General features: G+C 38.0%; 1 protein-coding gene across 1 annotated transcript; it reads left to right on the top strand.

Moving 5' to 3' along the window:
• The first annotated feature begins 9,931 nt into the window (after nt 1-9,931).
• On the top strand, nt 9,932-21,245 carry LOC109409688 (uncharacterized). The gene is made up of 2 exons (XM_019683162.3): nt 9,932-10,268; nt 20,611-21,245. The coding sequence occupies exon 2, from the start codon at nt 20,655-20,657 to the stop codon at nt 21,072-21,074; it is 420 nt and encodes a 139-aa protein (XP_019538707.1). The 5' UTR covers nt 9,932-10,268; nt 20,611-20,654; the 3' UTR covers nt 21,075-21,245.
• Nucleotides 21,246-24,710: the final 3,465 nt, after the last annotated feature.

Raw genomic sequence — 24,710 nt, 5'->3', positions numbered from 1 at the left:
TTAGAAATTAAATTGTACGAACTTAGTCAACTGTTGTTAGGTCATGCGACAGTGCCTAAATTCATGCTGGAGGCATGGCAACATCAAGCGTGTGAATAGACTACAGTGTGATTATTTGGAGTCGGATAGGGTCACGTTGGATAGGATAAAGCCAGAGGAGAAAAGGAAATATTTGAGACGAATAAATTGAGGGGCCCAGAATCTAAGGGGTGTAAAGTGACCATTTTGTCGATTTTGAGCTGAACATATCAAAAAATTATTCAGGTCAGGAACTTTTTTAAGACTATTTTACGATGAATAGAAAAACTACAATAAATCATTGAGAATTGGGTCGATTTTAAGACTCCATACATTTTATATGAGATGAAAAATTGGTGAAAAACTATAAACCACATTTACTCGAAAGTGGGATTATGTCACTTACATCCGTTTGCTACTAACCCCCTCAATCATTATTCTAATTATTAGTTTACTACGACGCTTGACAATAAACAATAATCCAAGCTTACCAATTTGGCACCTTGCCAGGGGAACTTGGCCTTGTATCTACAGCTCAGGGATTAAATCCATACCGTCAATAAGGCAAATTGTCAACTATATTCTTTTGTGATACTTTGACGGAATATTATTTGGAGTAATCTTCTGAGGCACACAATCCGGGCAAATTGGATTGTCAGATAATCAGTGCCCTTTCAGCACCAGGTGTCACATCACGATCATTAATATACAGGAGTATAAAAACTACAAGATGTGATGGCCGGAAGAATACAGTGTCGAACCAAACAGCAAGACCACTGCTACGTCCGACACTGTAGGTAAGCTAACTCCCCCAACAACGCTGAACTCAATTATATGTGAATGTCACGCCTGTTTCAGCTTAATGCAACCGCTCATTCAAATCAGCACCACGTCCTGCACCAAATTTTTGGCTTCACGCCAGTTATGTGTGGATGGCAGCCATTTCAGGGGATTGATCTCTGTCTACAAGAGGTTTGAGTTCAAACAAAAGCCCTCACGTTGAGCTGTTGGGCTCAAAGGGGACCTCTTCAGGACCGCCCTTCACGGAGCGCTTTGAACTACCAGTAAGATACAATTCACACAAGCAACCTTGTTTACTGATTCAAAACATTCGCCCCAATAAAACATACCATTTTAATGTTTGATAGGATTCCAAGCCTTTAGATAAATTTTAGATTACCGTATGAATATGAGTAAAGCACACTCGTGAGTGAGTATCTGCACGTCAATACTCACGAGTGAGTGTGAGTTGTACAGCGCTTATTATGGCGCCAGCACCAAACCGAATAGCGACGTTTTGACTAGCGACACTTTTCGACTAGCGACATTTTTTTTCAGTACCGGGTGTAGTGCGCTGTGTGCATTCAATGATGCACCATTATATACGTCACTTCCGATTGATGTTGTAAACAAACCAAAATAAACAAAAATATTTTTCTCAAAAAAAGTTATTTGATTTCCAACCGAATTTATAATACTCAAATGTGAGTAATACTCACGGTGAGTTTAAGGTGTACTGCTCATACTCACTCGTGAGTTTGACTAGTTGTGTGAGTACTCGTTCATTTCGCAACATTGTGTACATCCCACCGACCAACCAGTATAGCATCAGTCAAATCTGCCTTAGACAAGGAATGTATCCACCGCTTGACCAAACCCCACGCGTGTCATCGTTGATGAATCAGTATATCAAAAATTCCACCACACTATCACCCAACAAGGAAAACCATCTCATTCATAAATAATGCTGTGACTCACGGAAAAACGATCTACACGCGATATGGAACGAGGAAAAACCTTTGTCCCCATCCCCGCTACTGTGTGGACTGGCTAGGTGTGTATCATTTCACCAAAAACGAAAACAGTGATGCCTTTCCGCCACTCGAAGTGTCTTGAGAGATCTAGTCGACTCAACTCAAAACACATGCTCGCGTGAAATCCTATTAACGAGTGAAGAGATACGAGAAAAATGACGCCCAGTTGGAGGAATAGTTAAACGGTAGAAATCACTCTGCGGTAGCTAGAAGAAGAGAATGTTCCAAACCCACCAGGGTGCGAGGCCGCCATTTTTAAGAATCCAACATCTTGTATGTAAACATTTGTGTATCCACAAAGAATTCTATAGTGGATACACGATAGATGTTGGCTCCTGTCAGATGCATGAGGTGGAATTAGGGTTGCCACATACGTGTCCAAACCAAGCCGTCTTGAAAAAATAATAAGCTCATATACAGGGTGTTAGGTTCCGCATTTTTCAAAGATAATCGACAAAAACAAAATCAAACATACTACTTTTGAGCAATTTGCTCTAGAAAATTTAGTTATTTAAATAAACCAATCGATTTAAAGATGCCATTTGAAAGAAAATTCAATAATCTTTCGAATAAGTGTCAAAAAATTGAGAAAAGTTTGACCATTTTCAAGTTATAGCCAGTTAAGGCAATAATAGTCAAACACATGGAAGATTCAATAACTACGTAACGGTTGAAATTTGACCATATGCGAAGAACAATTTTTTTTCACCATTTATGGTCCTCTATCACCCTTTAAAAAGTTTGCACTCAGGAACTTAACACCCTGTACATATACTGTTAGCTTGTTTCATTTAAAAATTGGTAGTAAATAAATGATTATTTCAGTTATTTTGTGGGATAATAGGAATAGTTTTTTTAATCTTTATTAAAGAGATTTTTAACCCGGGGCGAGTTCTTCTCGGGACCCACGCTTTACTACCCTTCCGAAGGAAGAACCCACGCTTAGTGAGTTTATCGGGAGTGGGATTCGATACCAGGTCCTCGGCGTGATAGTCTAGTGTTCTAACCATCACACCAGATCCGCTCCAAGCATAGGAATATTGTTGGGAGCATTTGTTTTTGTTCACCGAATAAATATTTGAAAACAAAAATATTGTTTTAACAATCTTTGAAAGAATATCTAGAAGAACTGGAGAACTCTCTGCAGGTTTAAAAAAAAAATTCTTGAAAACTTCCATGTTAAATTCCAAGAAATAACTTCTGGGTTAATTTCTGTAGAAACTGAGAGGAGAATCTGCAGAGAAACTCATGAAGAATCGCCAGAAAAAATTGTAACAAAATCCCTGAAGAAAGGTCTAAATAAATCCTAAGCAGGTATTTTAAAAAGAAGTTCTTGAGAATTTTCTAAGGGAATCCAAATAAACTCCAAAAAGAATCACTGAACATATGGAGTAATATGGTAATATCTGAAGGACCTCTGGACAAATTCCAACAATGATTTCTGTAGCCGCAATTTGCGTGCTACAGTACAAGAAATTGGTTGTTAACTATGTATGTGTGTGTGATCCAACTAATTTCTGTAATACCATTTTAATGCTACTGCAAAAAGCTTTAATCCGGGAGTTAGAAGGTGATAGCTCTATTGCAGATTCAGAGGCCCATTTCTGAATGGCTGCACAGACACGTCCATTCAGAAGACACTTTCACTTACAATAAGCCCCGCATGTGTGCATTACCGTTATCAATTGGATAATGATAACACTTCCTGATTCAAAGATAATCTTTGAAACAGGCACGTATTTAGTTCAATTTGTTGTATTAACGACAATCAGAACTTTCTCACCGGAATCTATCCAAGGTAGCACTGTCATCACCATGGGTACATCTTTACAGCGCAGCTAGGCTTGCTCGGCTTGCTCCTCGTATCACCACCATTGCGCACGCATTCAGTCATCATTAGAACACACGTCACTTGACCTCTCACATAATTTATCATGAAAATGAGACCACACTGCTTGATTCTGGAACCACTCGCGAATCATTGATAGCGTGGTTTACCGACCGATTTGCGAATCTGACGACGTGACGGCCAAAAACGCGAAAAAATACGAAAAAAAGGAAACCAAATAAAGTCACACCACAACTATTCTGTAACCAAAAAACTACTAAATGATAAAACACAAGATTGACGATTTACTTCGACACTATCTATACGAACTTCGCTTGCGTGAGCCCCCTGCTGGCAGCGGCATTCAATCACGCACAAGGCACTAAAACACTTCCGGATGGTGTAGCGCTGCCCGCTGTTCCAGTAACACGGATCCAAGTTTAAACAAAATCCTGTTTTTGAACAAAATCTTAAAAACAATACTTCACACTTTCTCACTCGTGGAAGAGCTATCCGGATGGCGTAGCACCGGCCAAACTGTCGTAAGCGGAATCGCGAAAAAAAAAATTTTCGAACGCGAACGAAATGCGACGAGCAGAGCAAAACACGTCTGCACGCGGCAACGCCTACTGCGTTTCTTTTTTCAAACAATTGCTTGTTAACTATAATGTCAAAAATCACAATGTTTAAAGAAGTAGAAATAATCGATTAGAATTATACCAGTACGCGCTCAGGAAATCAGCAAGACCATGCTGAAGGTAATGTGTTCCATTCCCGTGGCGAGATGGGTACCATTTCTTGACCCATTGCACAATGGGATAAAATAGATATAAAACGCGAATAAATTCAATATCTCTTCTCGGAGTGGACGGATTTATATGAATTTTTTACACAAACTGCAAAAATCTCTACAGTTTCAGATAAGGAGGGTGTCATTCGCCGCACGATGCTGGAAATCAGTGTATTGGACCCGTTTTATCCCGCTCTCTCTCACACACACCCTTTAGAGAAATCCCTATCTATTCCCAACTGGGGTGCAAAATAAATGCCTTATTTAACTGGGGTGCAAAATAAATGCCTTATTTAACTCGTATTTGTGTAAAAACTTACATAGTATCGGCAATTTGACATAAGGTAGCCACGTTATGCCAAGAAAGTAAAAGGTTTGTTATTTTGACCAAACTCAATCTTATAACTCGTTTCATGCTTTTAGGAGCTTTCAGCCTGTTTAGTTTCCAACCTTTTGTGTCCAGCCGTATGTGCATTCAGCCTATTGTTATTCAGCCATATGTTAGCATCCCACTAAAACCGATAATTTTGGGATCCTAAGAACCCTATTAGATGCCACGGACTACCTTAGAAAAAAATGCCAATGTTTTCATGGTGAATATCACATGGAATTCTTCGAAAGTAGTCCGTGACATTTACCTTACATATTCGAAAAAGAGCGGATTTTCCGTGACTTTCTTTTAGAACTGGTCTAGCCGCACAAGTTTTTCATATACCATATTCTCAGGTTCAACTTCTAAAATGAGCTGTAGTTGGTTGAATTTAGATGTCAAAATGACATTTTCAGCACATGTTGATTCACAATATAAAAATAGGTTAGAGCCATTAGGCAAAACATTTACACCTTGTCTTCAAAAATGTTTAAGGTGGCGATTTTCTGAAAGTCCTCTCTAAAAAAGCTAGGATAGGATACGACAATTAGTCAGCCCAAAAGAGACCAATTTCCCAGCCCCGGCACTTGCAATTTTTCGTCAGTTACTTTTCCCCCGAGAGCAACTGACACTGACCCTCTTCTGAGCCCCATGGCTCAATCGGACCCGGATACCTGGACATCGGCGAACAGCTGCTCATAATGGACCCTCAATCGGACTGGAAAGGAACAACGACCATCCATCATCATCCTTGTGCTCATCATTCTACTAAGTATAAAGTAGAAAAAGTGAAGCAACAGAAAGGCAACCAGTTCGATAAAGTAGAATAGAATCTAGGCGCTGTACAAAATGTAAGTGCAGCTGTCAATTGAAATTGCTCACGTAGTGCCCCAGTGGACAATAGAGCTGTAAATTAGGTTAAGTGATTAAGAATAAAAAAAAAAAAAGAGACCAATTTGGGGACCAATAATCTTAGCAACGCGGAAAAACAAGACAGCAAGCTGTGGAATTAGACAGAGAAGTTGCAGGTGTCACATCCTATCCTAGTAAAAAAGTAATAAAAATGCATTTGGTTACTCAAATTGATGGACCCCCCGTTAGTTAGAGCCACACCAATCTTTGCAGACCCCTCGATTTTGGTCAAATGGTGGCTCATTTAAACCGTTATAACTCAAAAGTTTCTCCAAAAACCACCTCAAAATGAATTGTTGTTGAAAAGAGAATAGATAGAGCTACTATCTATATCTATAAAAATGAGTATGAAGTCCCTTTGAGGCAACAAAACTTACGAACGGGTGAACCGATCAAGATGATTCTTGCACAATTCAGTTCGTATTCGTGGGGCTGTGTTTATATGTACAAAAAGTGTCGAAAATCAACTAGAAAGGTAAGAAAATTGTTAAAGTACTGATTTTCATGGGCTTGAAAGGAAATCAACACGATCGAAATGAAACCAATCTAGAGTGCGGTGCTATTTTGAGCTCAACAGTTGTCATACCACCACAAGACGGCAAGACAAAGTTTGCCGAGATAGCTAGTTTACAATAATAAAAAGTTAGGTCGGCCATATTGATTTTGGCCGCCATCTTGGATTTTTATACCAAAACATTTTTTTCACCATGATGACAACCAAAGATTTTCAAAATTTTTGCATCAATTGAAAGCTGAGACACTTATACATAACATATCAAAAAATTAGAAATGTATTTTTTTCCTTTCAAAATTTATCTGCTGTTTTGTAAACCATGCCACTTTTGCACACTGGGCTCGGTGCCGGCCGTTTACAGAAATGCAGCGTTATTTCGCACGAATCTAAAATCTGAACCCATTAATGGAAAGCTGAAGGTTTTAGCTTTTCAAAACACTTAAAAAGTTATAAAAGTAATGCCAGCCATCATTGAGAAACAATAAAAAACGGAAACCAACCTCCGATTCGCCCAAATTTTGCGGCAGGAGCCTTTGTGTATATGTACATGCAGGCGTAAACTCGGATGCTGTTGCATGTCGTTGCCCGGAAATGGAATGGAAATGTATGGAGAAAACGTGGCTTAATTTACAAAACTGCAGATAACTTTTGAAAGGAAGAAAAGACATCTCTAATTTTTTGATATGTTATGTATGAATGTCTCAGCGAGATTTACCCATTTGTAAATAAGGAAATTGCTAACAATACCTGGATTAAGTGAATTAAGAGTTTTGTCACAATACTGTCTAAGTTTTCGCGACTCACCCAGAATCAGCCCGCGACCCACCAGTGCACAGTGGGAAAAATCGACCCAAAAATCGGATCTTTTAACGCCGCTGGTTTCAGTACGTGAAGTTGAACATTTCTGACCTAAAAAAATACGATAAATCGATTGATGCTAAATTCATTTTGCCCCATTTTTCCCTTTTTTCATACAAGAAGAGAATCAAAATGTACTTTCAAACAACCAATACGACTGTAGATCGTTGAAAACAGCTGCAGGTGTAATTGGAAGTTAAAAGCAATCATAAGAATACATGAAAGATCCTTATAAATGCATATTTTGCCCCATATGCCCCAACAACAGCTGGATATTCACTATTTTCCCAAGTTATGTATGAATTTTTAATGTTACTAGGGGGATTCACTAAACAGCGTAAACTGATTAAACTGATTAAACGTCGCGATCACCAAAGCAATCTTTGATTATTTCATTCGAAAATTCGTGAATCATTTCAAATAAGCAGAAAATCATGGCTTACGCAGCAATTTAATCTGTTTCGTGAGTACCCCTACTGATTTGTTTGGCATAAACAAAAAGCCAGAGACGAACCAGCCAAGGGCTGAAAGTCTCTCTAATAAAGACATAAAAAAATAAACAAAAAGCGCTAGATCTATTATCATATTATCACCACAATCATCTTCGGGAGTTGTCCAATTTGCCCCATTTTGCTCTATTTTCATGAAAAAATGGGATGTTAAATGTATTTATGAAAAACAAATACTGCTATGAAACGTTAAAAATAGTTTTAGGTGCAATTGGAAGCTAACAGTTATCATGCGCATATATGAAACATATTTCCCCTATTTTACCCTACATGCCCTTAGAACTGCTGGATTATACCATATTTCGTATGGTTTTGTTGGATGCAAAACATGAAGTCCTGAGTCATTTTTTGATATAATGCGGTTTATCGATTCCATTTCACCCCAATTTGCCCTGATGTCATGTAATGAATAAACTAATTTGCCCTGATTTTTTATGTCAGGTGATGAATAAATTAATTTCCCTCATTAGCATTTGTACTGTTATGAAAAAGGCATACATATGACATTTTCTATAATTTCAGCTTTTGATGGGGAATTAAGGGCATAATAACCATTTTATAATATATGTCAAATATGCGCTAAACTGATTAAATAGGGCGTATTGAAGTACCAAATTATGTATACTTAAGATGCCACAAATTTAGATTAATGCTTATTATACCCTGAATTCCCCACCAAAGTCGTATTTTCAACTGTCTTTCCGATTATATTAGTTTCAGTACCAAAAGTCTATCAATTCGGACCTAAGCAAATGCGGGAAATCAGTTTATTCATGAGGCGACAACAAATCAGGGCAAATTGGGGTAAAATGGACAGCTATTTGTACCCTTCCGTGATTGATTCTAAAGCTAATCGATAAGCCGTATTTGTAAATTTAAAAAATGATCCAAGACGTCATGTATTGCAACCAGTGACATTACAATACAATACAAAAAATGTTATCATCCAGCAGTTTTAGGGGCATGTAGTGTAAAATAGGGTAAATATATTGCATATATGCGCATGATAACTGTTAGCTTTACATTGCAACTAAAACTAATTTCAACGTTCCATATCAGTATCTGTTGCTTACAAATACATTTTAAGTCTCATTTTTTTATGATCATAGGGCAAAATGGTGCAAATTGGACAACTACTGAAGGTGGTTCTGGTGATAACAGATCTAGCGCTTTTTGTTTATGCAATAAATAACAAATTCAAATCAGTAACATTAAAATTTTATTCATTATTATGTGAAATTCACAAGTTCCAGCAGTTATTGGGGCATATGGGGCAAAATAAGCATTTAAAAGGATCTTTCATATATGTTTATGATTTCTGTTGACCTCTAATTACACCTGCACTTTTTTCAACGATATACAGTCGTGTTAGTTGTTTGAAAGAACATTTTGATTCTCTTTTTGTATGAAAAAAGGGCAAAATGGACCACTTCCCGTGCCGTGCGGTGAATGAATTTAGCACCAATCGATTTCTCGTACTTTTTTACGTCAGAAATGATCAACTTCACGTACCGAAACCAGCGGCGTTAAAAGATCTATTTTCTTGGGACAATTTTTCCCACTGTGCAGGTTCAGCTTCTAAAATGAGCTATAGGTGGTTGAATTTCGATATGTTGGAATGACGTTTTCAGCCCATTCACAATATCAAAATAAGTTAACAATTTGTTCTCACGCTGCTCTGCTCGGGAATGCTATCCTCACTGACTCCCTCTTCGGAGGAATAAATGCTCATACATTTATGGTAACAAACGATAAAGACACTTCGTTTGTGATCCGAAAATTTAATTTTGTTCTATCTAGTGTAGTCTAAATAGCATTCTAAGTAAGTAAGCAACCTTACTGAGATCGCAACCTTTTTTTTTTTTTTTTATAGCGAGAAAGTTGTAGGTCAGCTTTTAAATCAGTTATGAGGTAGCCTTTCAACATAGTATTGGCTGGAGCCATAAAAACGATTTCTATGTTATATACATAAAAAGATTAAAATTGTGTGTACATGTTTGAATAACAATTTAAACAGTGCATACTGCATACCCAATAGACTGATCTACTTTTCGAAATTATAGTATTTCGAAACAAGAATTTGTTATGGGTAATGCGTCCATCATTCATCGTTGAAAGACTGTATTGTTCTTTTAACAGCAATGGAGCAAGTTTCAATTAATCACAGATTAAATTTAAACAACAGTCAACTGGCTTCAGCACAATCATCAACCGAGGCGCCCAACCTGCCTCGATATACGCTCACAAATCCTCTCACTCTCAAATCGAAATCTCTCGACGGGAAGCCATTCAATAAAATGATCATCACCATTCCGCGATCCCGACAGAACCTACCAAACCTTCGCGATCTCAGCACCAAAGTGTGATCATTAGTGCTTACATAGTATACTTATTCGTACAACCGAACCTAACGTGAAACAGAATTTTCCTCTCGCAGACGAAAACCCCCACCGGCGCTTGTATCCTTATCTATTTTGGTCCGGAGAGAACAATATTCATCGCATTTTGCACCGCGGTAAGCCCAATCCAAGCAGGCGACCGGTATTCCAACGCACGCTACACGCCTAGGCAGTTAGCTCCGAGCAGTGAAAGTGAACAGTTCAACCGTCGTCGTTGGCAGCCAGAAGGGACCAAAGGAGTCGTACTAGACAAGAGGTAAGTAAGGCTTGATCACCCACGCTGATCTTGCGGAACGGCGACTAAGTGGGAAGATGTGTCTGATCAGTTTGTGGCGACGGAGGCGGAGTGCAAATTGCAGCTTGATTACATTGCAATTAATTATACACGCGTGAATAATGATCTGTTTATGTTAGATCGAGACTGAGAACTGAGAAAAGGTGAAAATTGTTCAGCAGTTATTGTGTGGTATAATTCTATGTGGGTTGCACACCCAAGGTACAAGAATAGCTCTTGGGTGGCGAAAATTAATTCATAGCGAAATATTTTAACCTTTATTAAAATTCTGCAACTGTCTTTTTGCACTTGGGAGTGGCTGCAATTTTGTCCGGTGTCTGTTGCAAGTGATGGTTCTGAAGTGTGGTCGCCACTTCCAATAAAAACAATCTTTCGATAAGCTATCTTTGTTTGATCAATCAATCCATCAATCAATCAAACGTGATATCGATACTCGTTACTCGGCCCATTTTGCACTTTTCGCGGAAGCTTCCTGTCCGTGATCAAGCGCGGACTAACCTTGTTCTCTACCAAAGCCTGAGCTATGACCGGCTGCCGCACCATGCATAATTTATGCTTACACTTTAACCCAGCTGAGTCACGCCAAATTGCTCCTCAGTCTGATTGGCGATGATGGTTGGTTGCTACTGCCTCCGATGACGACATCCCGCAGATTGGATTAACCATTCGAGGACATCGCCGAGCATCGACCGTTGCGTTGTTCGTTGGTTGGTTGGCATGAGATGAACAGCGGCTGAAATTGAATGGGCATTATTGGCAAGGGCTATGTGCTGTTGAAGTGATACGAAATGAATAACCCGAATGGAATTAGCGAAGCGAGGGCAATGGAAAGAGTGAGTCAAACTGGATTCTGGGAATAGATGTATGATTCGAATGAGTCGTTGGTAACATGTTGTAGGGTACAGTGCATCAGCTCTGAATATGTTTTTACAAATGGATGATAATGCACATAAAGTCGAAAATATGTTTCGATTTATTGTTATTCGTTTTTTTACAGGCATATCAAAATTGTGGAATTGTATTGATAGACATTCAAGACAGTCATGGCTATGAAATGTCCATTAGATTCTCACTTTGGTACAACAATTCTAAAACTACTGAATAGAACTTTCCAGACTCAGCAAGGATTTGGTCATCAACATTTTTCAAAGCTATGGATCGTATTTCATACATCCCACCACTTTCAGAAAGAAGAGTATTTTCGCTATATAGTAGTAATTGTATGGCTTGGTAATGATAAAAATATGATTCTCAGCTATGAAGAAGATGTTATCTCCATAGGCAGTTACGCCCTTTTGAAATGTTGGTGATTTTTTTTTAATTTCCCAAATTTGGAGAAAATCGGCTTCTTCATGCTTAGCCCATATCCGTCCCGAGTCCTTTTTATAGGACAGTACTTTTGATTATCATACAATATTTTAGCATTAGACCGGCCCATATTTATATGGCGCAAAAAAAATCTATGGGTGAGAAGAATATTCTGTGAAAGATTCAGCTCAGTCGGTTGAAACCTGGGCAGGCGCAAATGAGTTGAAAGTTGTAAAGGGATTTCAGGTCATTTCAGCACGTCGGTTTGTCATGCTCGATTTAGCTCAGAATGTAATAGATGCTAGTTGATACTCTAAGAAACAAATTTACAGGAGATTTAGTTGCAGTTTCAGTGACCAAAGGAGAAAGAGGATCTATACTCTTGTTTACCCTCGCTTTGTTGCATACACCACATGCTTGTCGTTCAAAACTTGCGTCGTTCATAGGCGGCCTTGTCAACAGCTCACACTCGCGAACGGGTATCTAGACAGAGAAGAATAGCACAGCTGCCTATGATTTCGCCCACAAGTTTCGAAAACGACAAATAAGGGAACTTACGTATTTTCGGCAGTTTTGTTCTCTTCGTCATGGGGGGTTTTTTGACACCTGTAGGTCTCAGAGTTAGCCTCAAATCCTTCCCAACCAAGCTGAGTTATATGCCCAAATTTCAGGCAATTCGGCCCACAAAAAAAACCCATGACGAAGAGAACAAACCTGCTGATAATACCCTTCGTCACCCTATGTGTTGCATGCAACAAACCGAGGGTAAACGAGGGTATAGATCCTCCGCCTCCTTTAGTTGATTGAATCTGCAACTAAATGAAGTTTTATTGCGATTCGGTTTTCTGCAAATTTGTTCCTTATAGTATCAACTACCATCTATTGCATTTTGAGCCAAATCAAGCATGACAAACCTGCGTACTGAACGAAGGACTGAAGGTCATCCAACTTCCCATGTATTTGGCCTGAAAACCCCATACTAACGTTAACTCATTTTAAACGATTGAACTGAATTTTTCATAGATTGTTCTGCTCATTCAAAGCCACAACTCTAGTGGGTGCCCCGAAAAACTTTTTAGTTTAGTTTTTCAAAACATCCATGCTTCGTATCGTACATGGTGAATCATTAACTTCAGAATTGGCTCCCTTCTTGGCGCGAACGATGCAGCAAACATTACTTACAGCTGTGTTCATAAAAATAGCAGTGAAAGCCGTTTTCCATACAAAATGACCAACATTGGCATGCTGTAACTTTGTTCTCCTATAAGCGATTGAGCTGAAAATTTGACAGCGAACTACAAATATGGTGAATATTGTAATAGCAAAATCTGAGAATTTTCAAAACACGTTGAAAAAAATTAAACACTATGTGAAATTGATCTAAATAATAGCAGTGTTTGTTTTGATATTTTATACCCAGCAAATATTTTTAATTTTTTTAAATTTGAACATTATCTTGTAATTCAGGCGGAAACTGTTTGAGTAGCGTATGAAAATATTTCATGCTTCTTCAAGGTAAAGCTACATTTCAATTTATTTACACTGCTATTATTTTGAACGATTTCACATAGTGTTTAACTTTTTTCCACGTGCTTTGAAAATTCTCAGATTTTGCTATTACAATATCCACCATATTTGTAGTTCGCTGTCAAATTTTCAGCTCAATTGCTCATAGGAAAACAAAGTTACAGCATGCCAAAGTTGGTCATTTTGTATGGAAAACGCTATTTTTATGAACACAGCTGTATATCCTCTGTTTATGAGTCTAATTTCAAATGTAAAGTAAATTTGTTTCCCTGATGTCTAAACCATCCCAGACTACCAATTTATACGTATGTATAATGAAGTTTATGTTCATATTATACGTACTTTTATGCGTTAAAGTTACATCGCATAAGATACAGTAAAAGTGCCTTATGCGTACAAAAGTGGAGGCACTATACGTACATTGACGGAACAATAATAACGCTATATGACTTGAAGCGATATCTTATGCGATGTACCGTGAGCACTATTGCGACGTAATTCAGCATCTTATGCGACTTAATAATATTTTAAAAAAACAATTCCTGTCAGCTCGATATCGAACTAATGACCTCTGGATTGATGAACCACACTTCACACTTAACACCAAACGCTACTTATGAAACAAGCTGATTAATTATCATGATATTCTAACTCACCTCAGTGTTTGTTGGAATGCACTTGATTCACATGCGCTGTGCGTGTTTGGCAGACTAGCTGGAGTAAAAAACGATGAAGCACCATTTCCCGCACAGTTTTCACTACCTCTCTCTGGCTAGCACCTCCCTTTGTTGATTATCAAGCCAGAAAAAAACAAATAATGATGACTTTGTAATCATAATTACGGCTGTTCACTTTCTTGTAGCATTTTGGCACTGCATCTACAGATCAACAGCAACTCTTTCATTGTTAGCATAAACACTTCTAGCTTATGCGAGTTTGTATGCACACTTTAACGAGTTTATTTGTACTTTCATGTGATTTCATCTGTACACTAATGCGAGTTAAACAGACACAATAAGAAAAATACCAAGCGAAGTCGTATAATCATCGCATTACGCAATTATGCGAATTCATTTGACGCTTTGCGGGTTTACTCGCACACTTTTGCGAATAAGTGAAGTTCATCGTAATAAAACATCAGAATGTCATCTACTACGATGTACTCATACCAAATAAAAGTTGATTTATATTCTTATATGAGTTTACCTGATACGTCGTAATAAGTTCAAAAAATATCATCATATGCGATGACTGTTGTTCGTCCTCTGAACATATATGCGATAGTGACTTAAAATAGTACTTTAAACGATGAACAGCGTGCATTCTTATACGACTCCTGGTTGTCTGGGATGGTTTAAAATTTGTAGTCATTGGTGAAGTTGTTCATACGGATGTCAACCTTCTATTCAAATGATCTTTAGTAAGTCATTTTCCCACTAGATGGTGCTATAGTATAATTGATTAGATCTGATAACCAACAAAAAGATGGAGCTTTGGTGTTTATTTTGAACATTTGGCACTGTGGTGAAAAAAAAAACAACTGTTGCCAATATCTCGACTCAGTAAAAAGATAAAAAGACAAATCACAAAGACAAATGTCGAAAAAAAATCCCAGTTTGAAATTACGGCACTTGATGCAATCAATATCACAGGTATCTTGGCCTGCATTCATGGACAATTCCATGGATTTCTTCGAGGATTCCTACCGAGTTTAATCTTGTAATTGAGGATCCTGTAGAGATTCCACTCGGGATTCCTCATGGGCACTGTCCACGCAAGGGAATCCTCTTCGACGGCTCCTACACCTACAACGGCGGGGTGAACGGAGTCAGAAACGGTCACTGGTTCGCGGGAAAGACACGGTCACTGCACTATGGGTTTTCAGTCGGGGAAAACAATGAACTTCGTTTCATGTACAAAGTATAATTACGACCGGACGGGTCAAATGATCGATTGTAACTGTAGAGAATCATTGGTGCATTATCGTATCTTATTAGTACGTTAGGAGGTGTTCACAATATATCAAAACGTGTGATGTGTTGATATAATTTTGTTGGGAATTCAACATTCTATTTTATTGCGGTGGACGCAATCCCCGAGCAAAGGAAAAAAGCTCAATAATAGCATATTTTGATATGGAGAACAAAAAGTGATATTTGTTTGTTTGAGATAAGAGGTAAAAGTACTGAAAATAATATCTCAATTTTACTCCTGGAACATCATCATCATAGCACATTTGGTAAGATCTAGCCAATAGCAGTGAGCTGTTTGATTGATCTTCAAATATCATATTTTGCTATTGGTTAGATGGTTCAAGAACAAATGTTTGCTATTATTTTCAGTACTTTTACCTCTTATCTCAAACAAACCAATATCATATGTATTTTGATCGTCAGTACTTTAACTCTGCCCGGGCAGGCACCTTCTAAGGTTTTCTCTGGGAATTCCTCCCGGGACTCTTTCAGGAGCTCTTCCAGAATTCTTCCGGAGATTCCTCGACAGATTCTTTCTCAAGAGATTCCTTCATTGATTTTTCAGTTGTTTTTTAATTTTCTTTCGGAATTATTCTGAATTCCCTCAATGGTCGCTCCTGGGCTTTCTCTTGTGCTTCCTTCAGAGATAATTCCAAGATTTTGTTAAGGACTTCTGCAGGATTTTTCTGGAATTCCGTTAAGAGTTATTACAAGTTTTATTTTTTGTGTTAAATGTTCAATTTTAACTTTTGAACATTTCGCTTAGTTCAAAGCACATTTATAGTGCTCTGGAGTAATAGAGCTCCATGAGATCTCAGCTATACCATTTGTGATGCACCACTTTCAGGTCACTTCGAGCAAAAATCAGATAATTGAATCGTTCCCTAACAGGGATATCAAAATGTAAACGTCTCGTAATGTACCTAAACCAGGGTGCCCCCTTAGGAATAGAAATTCCTAGACAAAACACAAGCTATGAAAGCAACTAACGCCGCGAAACAAAAGGCAACCGAGAAAATACGAAAACAGGATTGACTGATGAATCAACAACAATTATGAAACCTCGCCATCCTAAGTTCGGAAATCGTTATCCACTAGGGTAACAGGGCAAAATTTATGTTGTGTGTTGTGTCAATATCTGACGTTCTGTTTTTATTATGGATTTATAATGTTCCACTATTAGATGTTATATTTTAATATACATTTGTAGTGCTTCAATATAATTTTGTAATAATGGCGCCCAACGTTGGCGTTCTTCCAAGATTCTTTCATTGTTTCCTCTCGAGATTCCGACATTGCTCCCGAGGTTCTTTCATTGATTGTTTCTGGGGTTCATTACGGGATTATTTTATGGATTATTCCCGAGACTACATCAGGGGCCCATATAGCCGAGGCGGTAAACGCACGGGTATTCAGCATGACCATGCTGAGGGTGACGGGTTTGATTCCCGGTCGGTCCAGGATCTTTTCGTAAAGGAAATTTCCTTGACTTCCTTGGGCATAGAGTATCTTCGTGCCTGCCACACGATATACAAATGCAAAATGGTCATTGGCAGAGGAAGCTCTCAGTTAATAACTGTGGAAGTGCTCATAGAACACTAAGCTGAGAAGCAGGCTTTGCCCCAGTGAGGACGTTACGCCAAGAAGAGAGAGAGAGACATCAGGGAATTCTTGCCTTCAGGATTCTTTCTGGGTTCTCTTCCGGGATTCCTCGCTACAATTCTTTGGAGATTCCTCCACGGATTTCTTAAATAATTTATCCTGAGATGCTTCTCTGGATTTCTTTCTATATTTTCCCTTTAGCAATTTTCCCGAGTTTCTTTCCAGAATTAATTCATTGACCTTTTTGGGTTTTACTTGCGGATTTCTCCTTCAGAGATTTCATTAAAATTCAGTCAAGTAATCCTTTAGAGAACCTTTTTGGAATTCCATTAGCAGTTGCTTCTGGAATTCCTTCAGGATTTCTTTAGGCATTCTCCCCGAAATTCCTTCATGATTTTTTTCGGGATTCCGCCAGAAATATTTCCCGACTTCCATCAGGGGGACTCATTCAAGGATGCTTCCCGTGATTCTTTTAGAGATTTTTTCTGGAATTTTTCAGACGTTTCTCCATAATTTATTTGGGAATTAATATTGGGATTCCTCCTGAATCCTTTAAGGGATTCCATTAGTAATTTCTTCCGTGATTCCTTTATTGATTCTTGCCGAGTTTCCTTTAGAAATTTATCCCAGTATTCCATCGGGATTCCTCCCCAAATTCTAATAATTATTCAATCAGGGATCTTTTCAGGGATTCCACCTTGGATTGCGTTGGAGATTTCTCCTGCCATTTCTTCAGAGACTTCTCACGGGATTCCTTCCGGGATTTCTCCTGAAACATATCTGAGATTTCTTCAGAAATTCTTTCCAAAATTCCTCCATAGATGATTCAATGATTTTTTTTTTCAAGCATTTCTGCAGAGATTCGTTCTGATGTTTTTTTAGGGATCTCTCCCGGAATACGTTTTCCGCAGGATTTTTTTTAATTTTTAGAGATTTTTTCAGGGACTTCTGCCGTGCTTCTTTCAGAAATTCTTCCCAGGATAGCGATACTTCCCGGGATTCATTCGAAGAATCTTCATAAGATTCCATTCGGGATTTCCTCCTAGATTTCTCCTGGAATTCTTCCGAGATTCCTCTCGGGTTTTTTTAAGCTTCCTCCTGAATTGATTTCCAGGAATGCCCCCCATGGTTTCTCCAAGATTTTTCCCTGAAACGGGTTTGCTAACCAACATGTACGTCATACAAGAGTTACGGCAGCTCAAGTTTTGGTTGTATAGTAGTTATTTTGACGCTGTTCTTACTCAACGTTAAAATAACGTCAAATTGATATCTATGCAACGAAAATTTGCACTGCTGTAACTTTTATTTGACATGTGTGTTCCTTGGGTTCCTTCTCATAATGAGCCATTTTACAAAGTGACAACAATGTTGATGATGATATCGATTTTCACGGGTTAGGACGCTACTTCCTGTCAAAATTTCATTCATTAAAACGGCTCGTAAAATGGACTATTGTCCACTGCACGCCTTTCTGCTGGCCTGCTTACTCCCACAGAAAATTTGACGTTTGAGAGGTTCCGGCACCGCTCAAACGTCAAATTTTCGGTGAGAGTAAGCAGGCCAGCAAAAATTCGTGCAGTAATCCATTGTGTGATATTGAATTCATGCTAACATATGGATTACTGCACGAATTTATTCTGGTCTGCTTACTTTAACACGAAATTTGACGTTTAAGCGGTGTCGGCACCTCTCAAACGTCAAATTTTCTGTGAGAGTAAGCAGTCCAGCATAAACTCGTGCAGTGGTCAGTGGACCATTGAGCCTCCAGCAGCGATGCACACCACATCAGGAGATCTAGTAGGCATGGCGAAACATAGACGCCTGCGTCGTCTTCATCGGTCGAAGAACGTCAAAGTGAAAAGTCAGTGCATTCTCGTAGGTTCCGCTTGCTCGCAATGAGTCTAAAGTGCACAATAATATTCCTGAGGGCCCTTTGAATTAAATCAAACATTTGCAAATGAGTGGGAGCGTAAGATGAAAATAAGAGAAATTTAGAAGAGACGTTTCTGTAGTAAGCCGTTATGTATTCTGACTGTCCTTTTCTATTACTTTGGAGTAATTGGGTTCTTTAGGGCCGCCCAAAAATTAGTCGAAATCCAAAATTTCATAATTTTTGAAGTCCGGGAACTATTTTTAAAATGCATTTAAAGTTTGTATGGGAAAAATTTTTTGTTCGGGTCGAACTGTCACTTTATCGATTGAACTGTCATTCTATCCACGAAAATTTAAACTGTTTCGTTAATTTAACCATCAAAACAAAGGTATTGGAGTCCAATAAAATCACGTTATACTCAGAAAAATAAGCTCTTTCGATTAGGCTACAGAATAGCAATATTTTTTTCACTAAACAACCCAATTATCATCTCTGTCACTCGTTTACAGTTGTCTTACTTGTTAAAACTTGTTACAAGAATGTAACAATAGTAAAAGAGCTGAACTGACACAGAATTTGAAAAAAAAATTAGATGTTGATGACCAACATTGAAGAATAGCTATGGAACTACTTCATAGACTTTTCATATTTTTATATTCTCAAGAATCTCGGAGGTTTTTCCAAGATTTCTCCTGAATTAATTTCCGAAATGCTCATATCATTTCTCCAAGGATTTTCCTGAAACGGGATTCCTTCTGACATGTCATTGTGCGAAAGTGGATTCATGTAACATATTAAGCAGTCAGCAGCGACACACGCCACATCAAATGATCTAGTAGGCATGGCGAAATATAGAAACCTGTGTCGTCGTCATCGGTCGAAGAACGTCATTGTGAAAAGTCAAGGCATTCCTGCAAAAATAAAAAAAATTTTGAAGACACATTTCTGTAGAAAGTCGTTATGTATTCTGACAGCCCTTTTTCTATTAATTTTGAGCAATTCTCATCTCTGTCACTCGTTTAGAGTTGTCATGCATTGAAGTATTGTTATGGACCACCAAATTTTCAATGAAATCATGTATATTTCAATAGTATTTAACTGTTGACAAATGTAAATATAAGAAGATTCAAATGGTGAGACGTCTTTAGGGTGTTAACGGGTTATTGTTTTCTAGTTTATTATCTCATTTTTTACATACATATTTATTTTTATTTATGTGTACTTCTACATAACTCTACGCTCGGCTTAATATCTTCCAAATTTGACTTAAACTTTTAAAATCGAAGATTTTAAATTGACGGAAATATGGGCTTGAACAAACATGTTTTTGAAGGGGTGACTCCAACATGAACATTTTGATAAATACTGTGATTTATCAAATCTGGAACATATAATTCAAACACCTGAACGTTAAAGAAGTCCAATGCCTATCTTAATAAGGTGTTGAACCAGTCTATAGGAATGTCCGGAAATCAAGCAGCCTACCCCAGTGTTGATGTTTTTATAGGTAACATTAGCAAATTTATGGGCTGCGAATGGGGAAATGGAAAAGGTAAATCTTCAAAGCGCAATACGTTCGATCCGGAAACGAAAACGTGTTGCTTTTTCGAAGCATCTCGTGATTTCGGTGGCCACTTGTGGCTAAACGAAGTGTGTAACCTTGGTACGATCATGCACTCCCGACTCTGTTTAAACGTGAAAATGCTAAGACAAAGCGTGCTTGTTGTCAGGTCCTAAAAATAGCACCCCAACACTCCAACCATAGAGAGCATGTTTTAAATTTCCCTGGTCGTCGCCACATTTCAGGCATTCTTCTTCTTCATCTTCCTCGCCCCGCAAGTAGAACATTAGCGTATAGTAAAGTAAGACACTCACGCATTCGCCCCTTCACACTCTTGACTTAAGTAGGTTGCCGATGACGCGTTGTCGGTTAGAAATATGCGAGGACGTTTCCTCGTTCATCACTCATCTGTGGTCTCCAATTTACATTCTTTACCTTCTTTTGTGATTCATTTTTTAGATTTTTGTGACATCTCACTAATCCCACCAAGAAGCGACGCAGAAATGGCCCTCGCCGAAAGCACCACCAAGACTGAAATGACCATCACCGAGTCGTCGACTCCGGTCATCTCGAAGGAAGTCGTCGTCGAACGGTCCTCGGCCGGAATGTCCGAGAAGAGCGTGACCCAATCCAAGAGCTATGGTGCCAGCAGCGAAAAGGAAATCGTCGAAGAAGGTGCTAACTCTCTGTCCAAGACTGTCGAAAAGGCTGAATCGGCCTTCGCCTCGGAACGCAGCGTATCGGAAAAAGTGACCGACACTGGTTCACTTATGTCGTCTTCGTCCGTGAAGTCTTCCTCCTCGGTAGTCAGCAGCAAGGTGGTTTCCTCATCGTTTAGCTCATCTACATCTTCCAGTATGTCCAGCATCAAATCATCCTCGTTCGATTCCAGCAGTGCCATCGATGATTTCTTCAAGAACTAATGAACCACATCTAGTTTAGAAAATTTGATTCGAAAAGTGTGATTGCTTGATATAAATTTAAAAAGAAGAAAGAAAATTTTCCTGGTCGAATTTTTCTCCTATGAGGAATTTTTATTTTTAATGCATTATGTGTATTCAATAAGATAGTCCAATAAAAATCGTTTAAAACAATTTGATGCTGACGTAGTACGTACCATATCCGAATGCGCGCCGAGTCATAAAACCATCACCGATTTTTCACCAAAAAAACATGCGAGAAAAATTCCCACGATATAGGTAGGTAACAGACCACACAGCCGGGTGACAAGGCGCGAAAAATGCGAAAAGCTAAATTTAAACAAAAACTGCTGCGGGGCCCGTTTTGCCGTTTTGAATTCAACGTATAGTGTATGATTTGGTCAGCAGAGGTGGACAATGTTTGCATCTGTTGATCATTTCCCACTCGCAAATGGTTTCAGGGTTGGTAGCAGACAACAGGTAACACATTATTGCACGAACAACACGGCAAAAGTGGGATAATGATCATGAGGAATTCAAGGTTTGCTTAATTTTATAGCATTTTTTCTTTTCGATTCTAATTTCAATTAACATTTCGTGCTTCCAGACGTCTTACACAAGCAACTTATTTACAAAATTTGATTTATTACATCGAATTCCTTTGATTTCTTGGATTTCGACCCCAACAAACGCAATGTCTCATTTTCAATTAAATTCAATTTAAAATTTCAACTTACAGATATTTAAAAAAAATGCAATCGTCTTTGCACATGAATATATATATCTCTCGCGTTTAGTATCATACGGATGTATCTACAATGATCGATTTACTCTTCCAATTATTCTTCCAAAAAATCTATTCAAGAATTAACTTCGGAAATTCCTATCCATTAATCCAAAAATTTCTCAAAGGATCCACAGATATCCTCAAAAAAGATTCACTGGTTTCTTATTTATCATGGGATTCTAGTCCACGGATTTATGACATCGACCACGTAGTTTGGCAATGCCCGGATAATGACGCCTCCAGAGCATTACTTTTGGATACCCTTGAGGCCCGAGGTAAACAACCCTTCATTCTTGTGAGAGATGTGTTGGGGACCCGCGATGTCATATGCATGGGATGTAATTTCGACTTTCTTTGCTCTACTGGTATAAAAATTTAAATCGCTTGTGTTTTCTTCTCCAGTTTTTATTTCTCTGTTTTGTCCTCTTAGTGTTGTGCAGTGAAACCTTTGGTCCAATCCTTACCCTGTCCATCCCTCAAAATGTGACCATCTAACCTCGAGCTGCCACGAGTACCCTGGCTTCCACCCATTACTAACAGATACCATTAAAAATTTATTACTCTGTATAATGTATACTATTAAGTACATAAAAGATCTTCGGCTCCGTAAAGCGTTATACGCGATTGAGCCCCAAATAAATGAACTATTTAATTCACGGATTTCTTCAAAATACCTCCATTGATTTCTTTAGAAAACTTTCTAGCAATTTCTTCAGAATTTCCTCCAGCGATCCTTTAGAAAGTCTTCCATGAAATCTTGAAGAAATTTGGTCAGGATCTCCTTCTGAGATTTCTCCATTGAGAATAAATTGAGAATTTTCTTTAGAAAAACCAAAGAATCATTCATGAATTTCTCTGAAGTTCCCTAAAAGCTCATCCAGAAACTAAAATCACAAAAAACAAACACTCCTTTATAAATCTTTTCATGGGTTCCTTCCAAAATTGTTCCACGGATTGCTTCAAAAAGTTGTCCAGGTATTATTATTTTATTAAATCATCCGTGCACTGCTACAGATATTCCTTCAGAGTTTCATGAGTTTACTCAAGAATTGCTCCAAGGATCTTTTTTTCGAAATTCTGTAAGGAAATTCTTTCAGCAATTTTTTGTAGAAAATGAAAATTTATGGATTCCTTCAGAAATTTCGCCAAAGTTTCCTTTAAAAATTCTTCCAGGGATACCATCAGAAAATTTCTATGGATTCCTTTCAAAATTGCACTATAGAAAACCTCAAAAATCTATATGTATATTATGTATATATAAATGTATTGGCATACGTGGGACCACGCATAACTTGCGAACGGAGGGTCCGATTTGGGTCGTCTTAGTTTTGTTCTGTTAGTTTTCACCCAAGGAAGGTTTATGAGCCATAAAACATGGACAAATAGAGATTTTTCAAAATCCATTCTTCATACATTTTGAACGCGGACTTGGGCTTGGCTAGGTACTTGAAACCTCGCTTGAAACGTCAAAAAACGCAGTAGGCAAGACAAAGTTTGCCGGGTACAGCTAGTTTATTTATATTTTTTTCAATGATTCTTTCAAAAATTGTGCCAGGGAAGCGTTATGAAATTTCTCCAGAGCTTCCTTCAGACATTCCCTTAAGAATTTGCTCATCAAAAATTCGTTTAGGTTTATTTTTTCATGGATTCTTCCTGCTTACTTCCTTCCTGGGATCACTTCAGAAATTCTTCTAGGGCGTGCTTTAGAAAAATCTTTTGAAGTAATCAGAGGTTTTTCCAGAGATTGCTTTATAATTTTTCTACATGGATCCAGAAGATTCATATTTCTTTATTATTGAGATTTTCAGTTTTCTGGACTGGCTCATCTCCTTATTCAGAAGTTCTTTCAAAGATTGTATCAGAAATTCTTCCACTCAGTGATTTTTCGGAGGTTCTTTCAGGAATTTGTACAGGTATTTCTTCCTCCAGTAATACTCTTGGAATTTCCATTGATATTCCATTGGAAATATTTTCAGGAATATCTCCAGGAATTACTTTTCCTCGAATTTTTCCATGGATTCAGAAGTTTCTCCAGAAATCTTTATTGAAATTTCTACTGAAATTTTATTGGAAATTTATCAAGAGATTATTCGCATCCCTCTAATTTTTTTTAAGAAAATCTTCTAGGCACTCAATTAAAGGATTACTCCAGGAACTCTTCTAAAGCTTTTCAATAAATTCTCTTAGAGTACCATCTAGCGTTTCCCAAGAAGTTTAAGTTTGAGGAAAATCTCAGAGATTCCTTCAAAATTGCAGTTTTTTGGGAACTTTTACAGGAATTGGACTGGAGGTTCCTGCTGAAATATCTTGGAGGATACCTTCAGAAATGTCTCCAGGGACTCTTTCAGCATTTTAATCATGTCTTAAGGAATTTCAGCAAGAGGTTTCTTTATTATTATTATTATCTTTATTAACGAGATTTTCAGCCCAGGGCTGGTTCATCTCGGTATAGGTTTCTTCATAATTTCGTCCATGGATTTTTATTCTCAACATTTGCTTTTATAAAATTTTGTTGAATTTCCTCTATTAGTTCCTCTAGAGATTTCTTGAGAAAATCCTTAAGAACCCTTAAGAAATTTCTACAAAGTTTTTTTTTTTATTACTCCTGCAACTCCATCAGACAATATTTCCTGTGAATCATTCAAAAACTCCTCCAGAAATTTCTGCAGCAGTTCTTTCAAAAATTGCACAAACAATTACTGGAGGATTTTTTATTTTATTTTTAAAGGAACCTCTTCAAGATTTCTAGAGTAAATCCATAGAAAATTTTTTGAAGGATTCCCGGAACTTCTGAAGTAATCTCTAGAGGAATTCCTCGAATAATTATTGGGGAATACCCGAAGAAATTCCCC

The sequence above is a fragment of the Aedes albopictus genome, chromosome 2 (genome assembly GCF_035046485.1).
Source record: "Aedes albopictus strain Foshan chromosome 2, AalbF5, whole genome shotgun sequence".
Lineage (NCBI taxonomy): Eukaryota > Metazoa > Arthropoda > Insecta > Diptera > Culicidae > Aedes > Aedes albopictus.
This window is presented reverse-complemented; position numbering and strand designations above follow the sequence as displayed.

What these genes read in the sequence shown, in the direction of transcription:
- LOC109409688 (XM_019683162.3), top strand. Translation starts at nt 20,655, where the DNA reads ATGGCCCTCGCCGAAAGCACCACCAAGACTGAAATGACCATCACCGAG.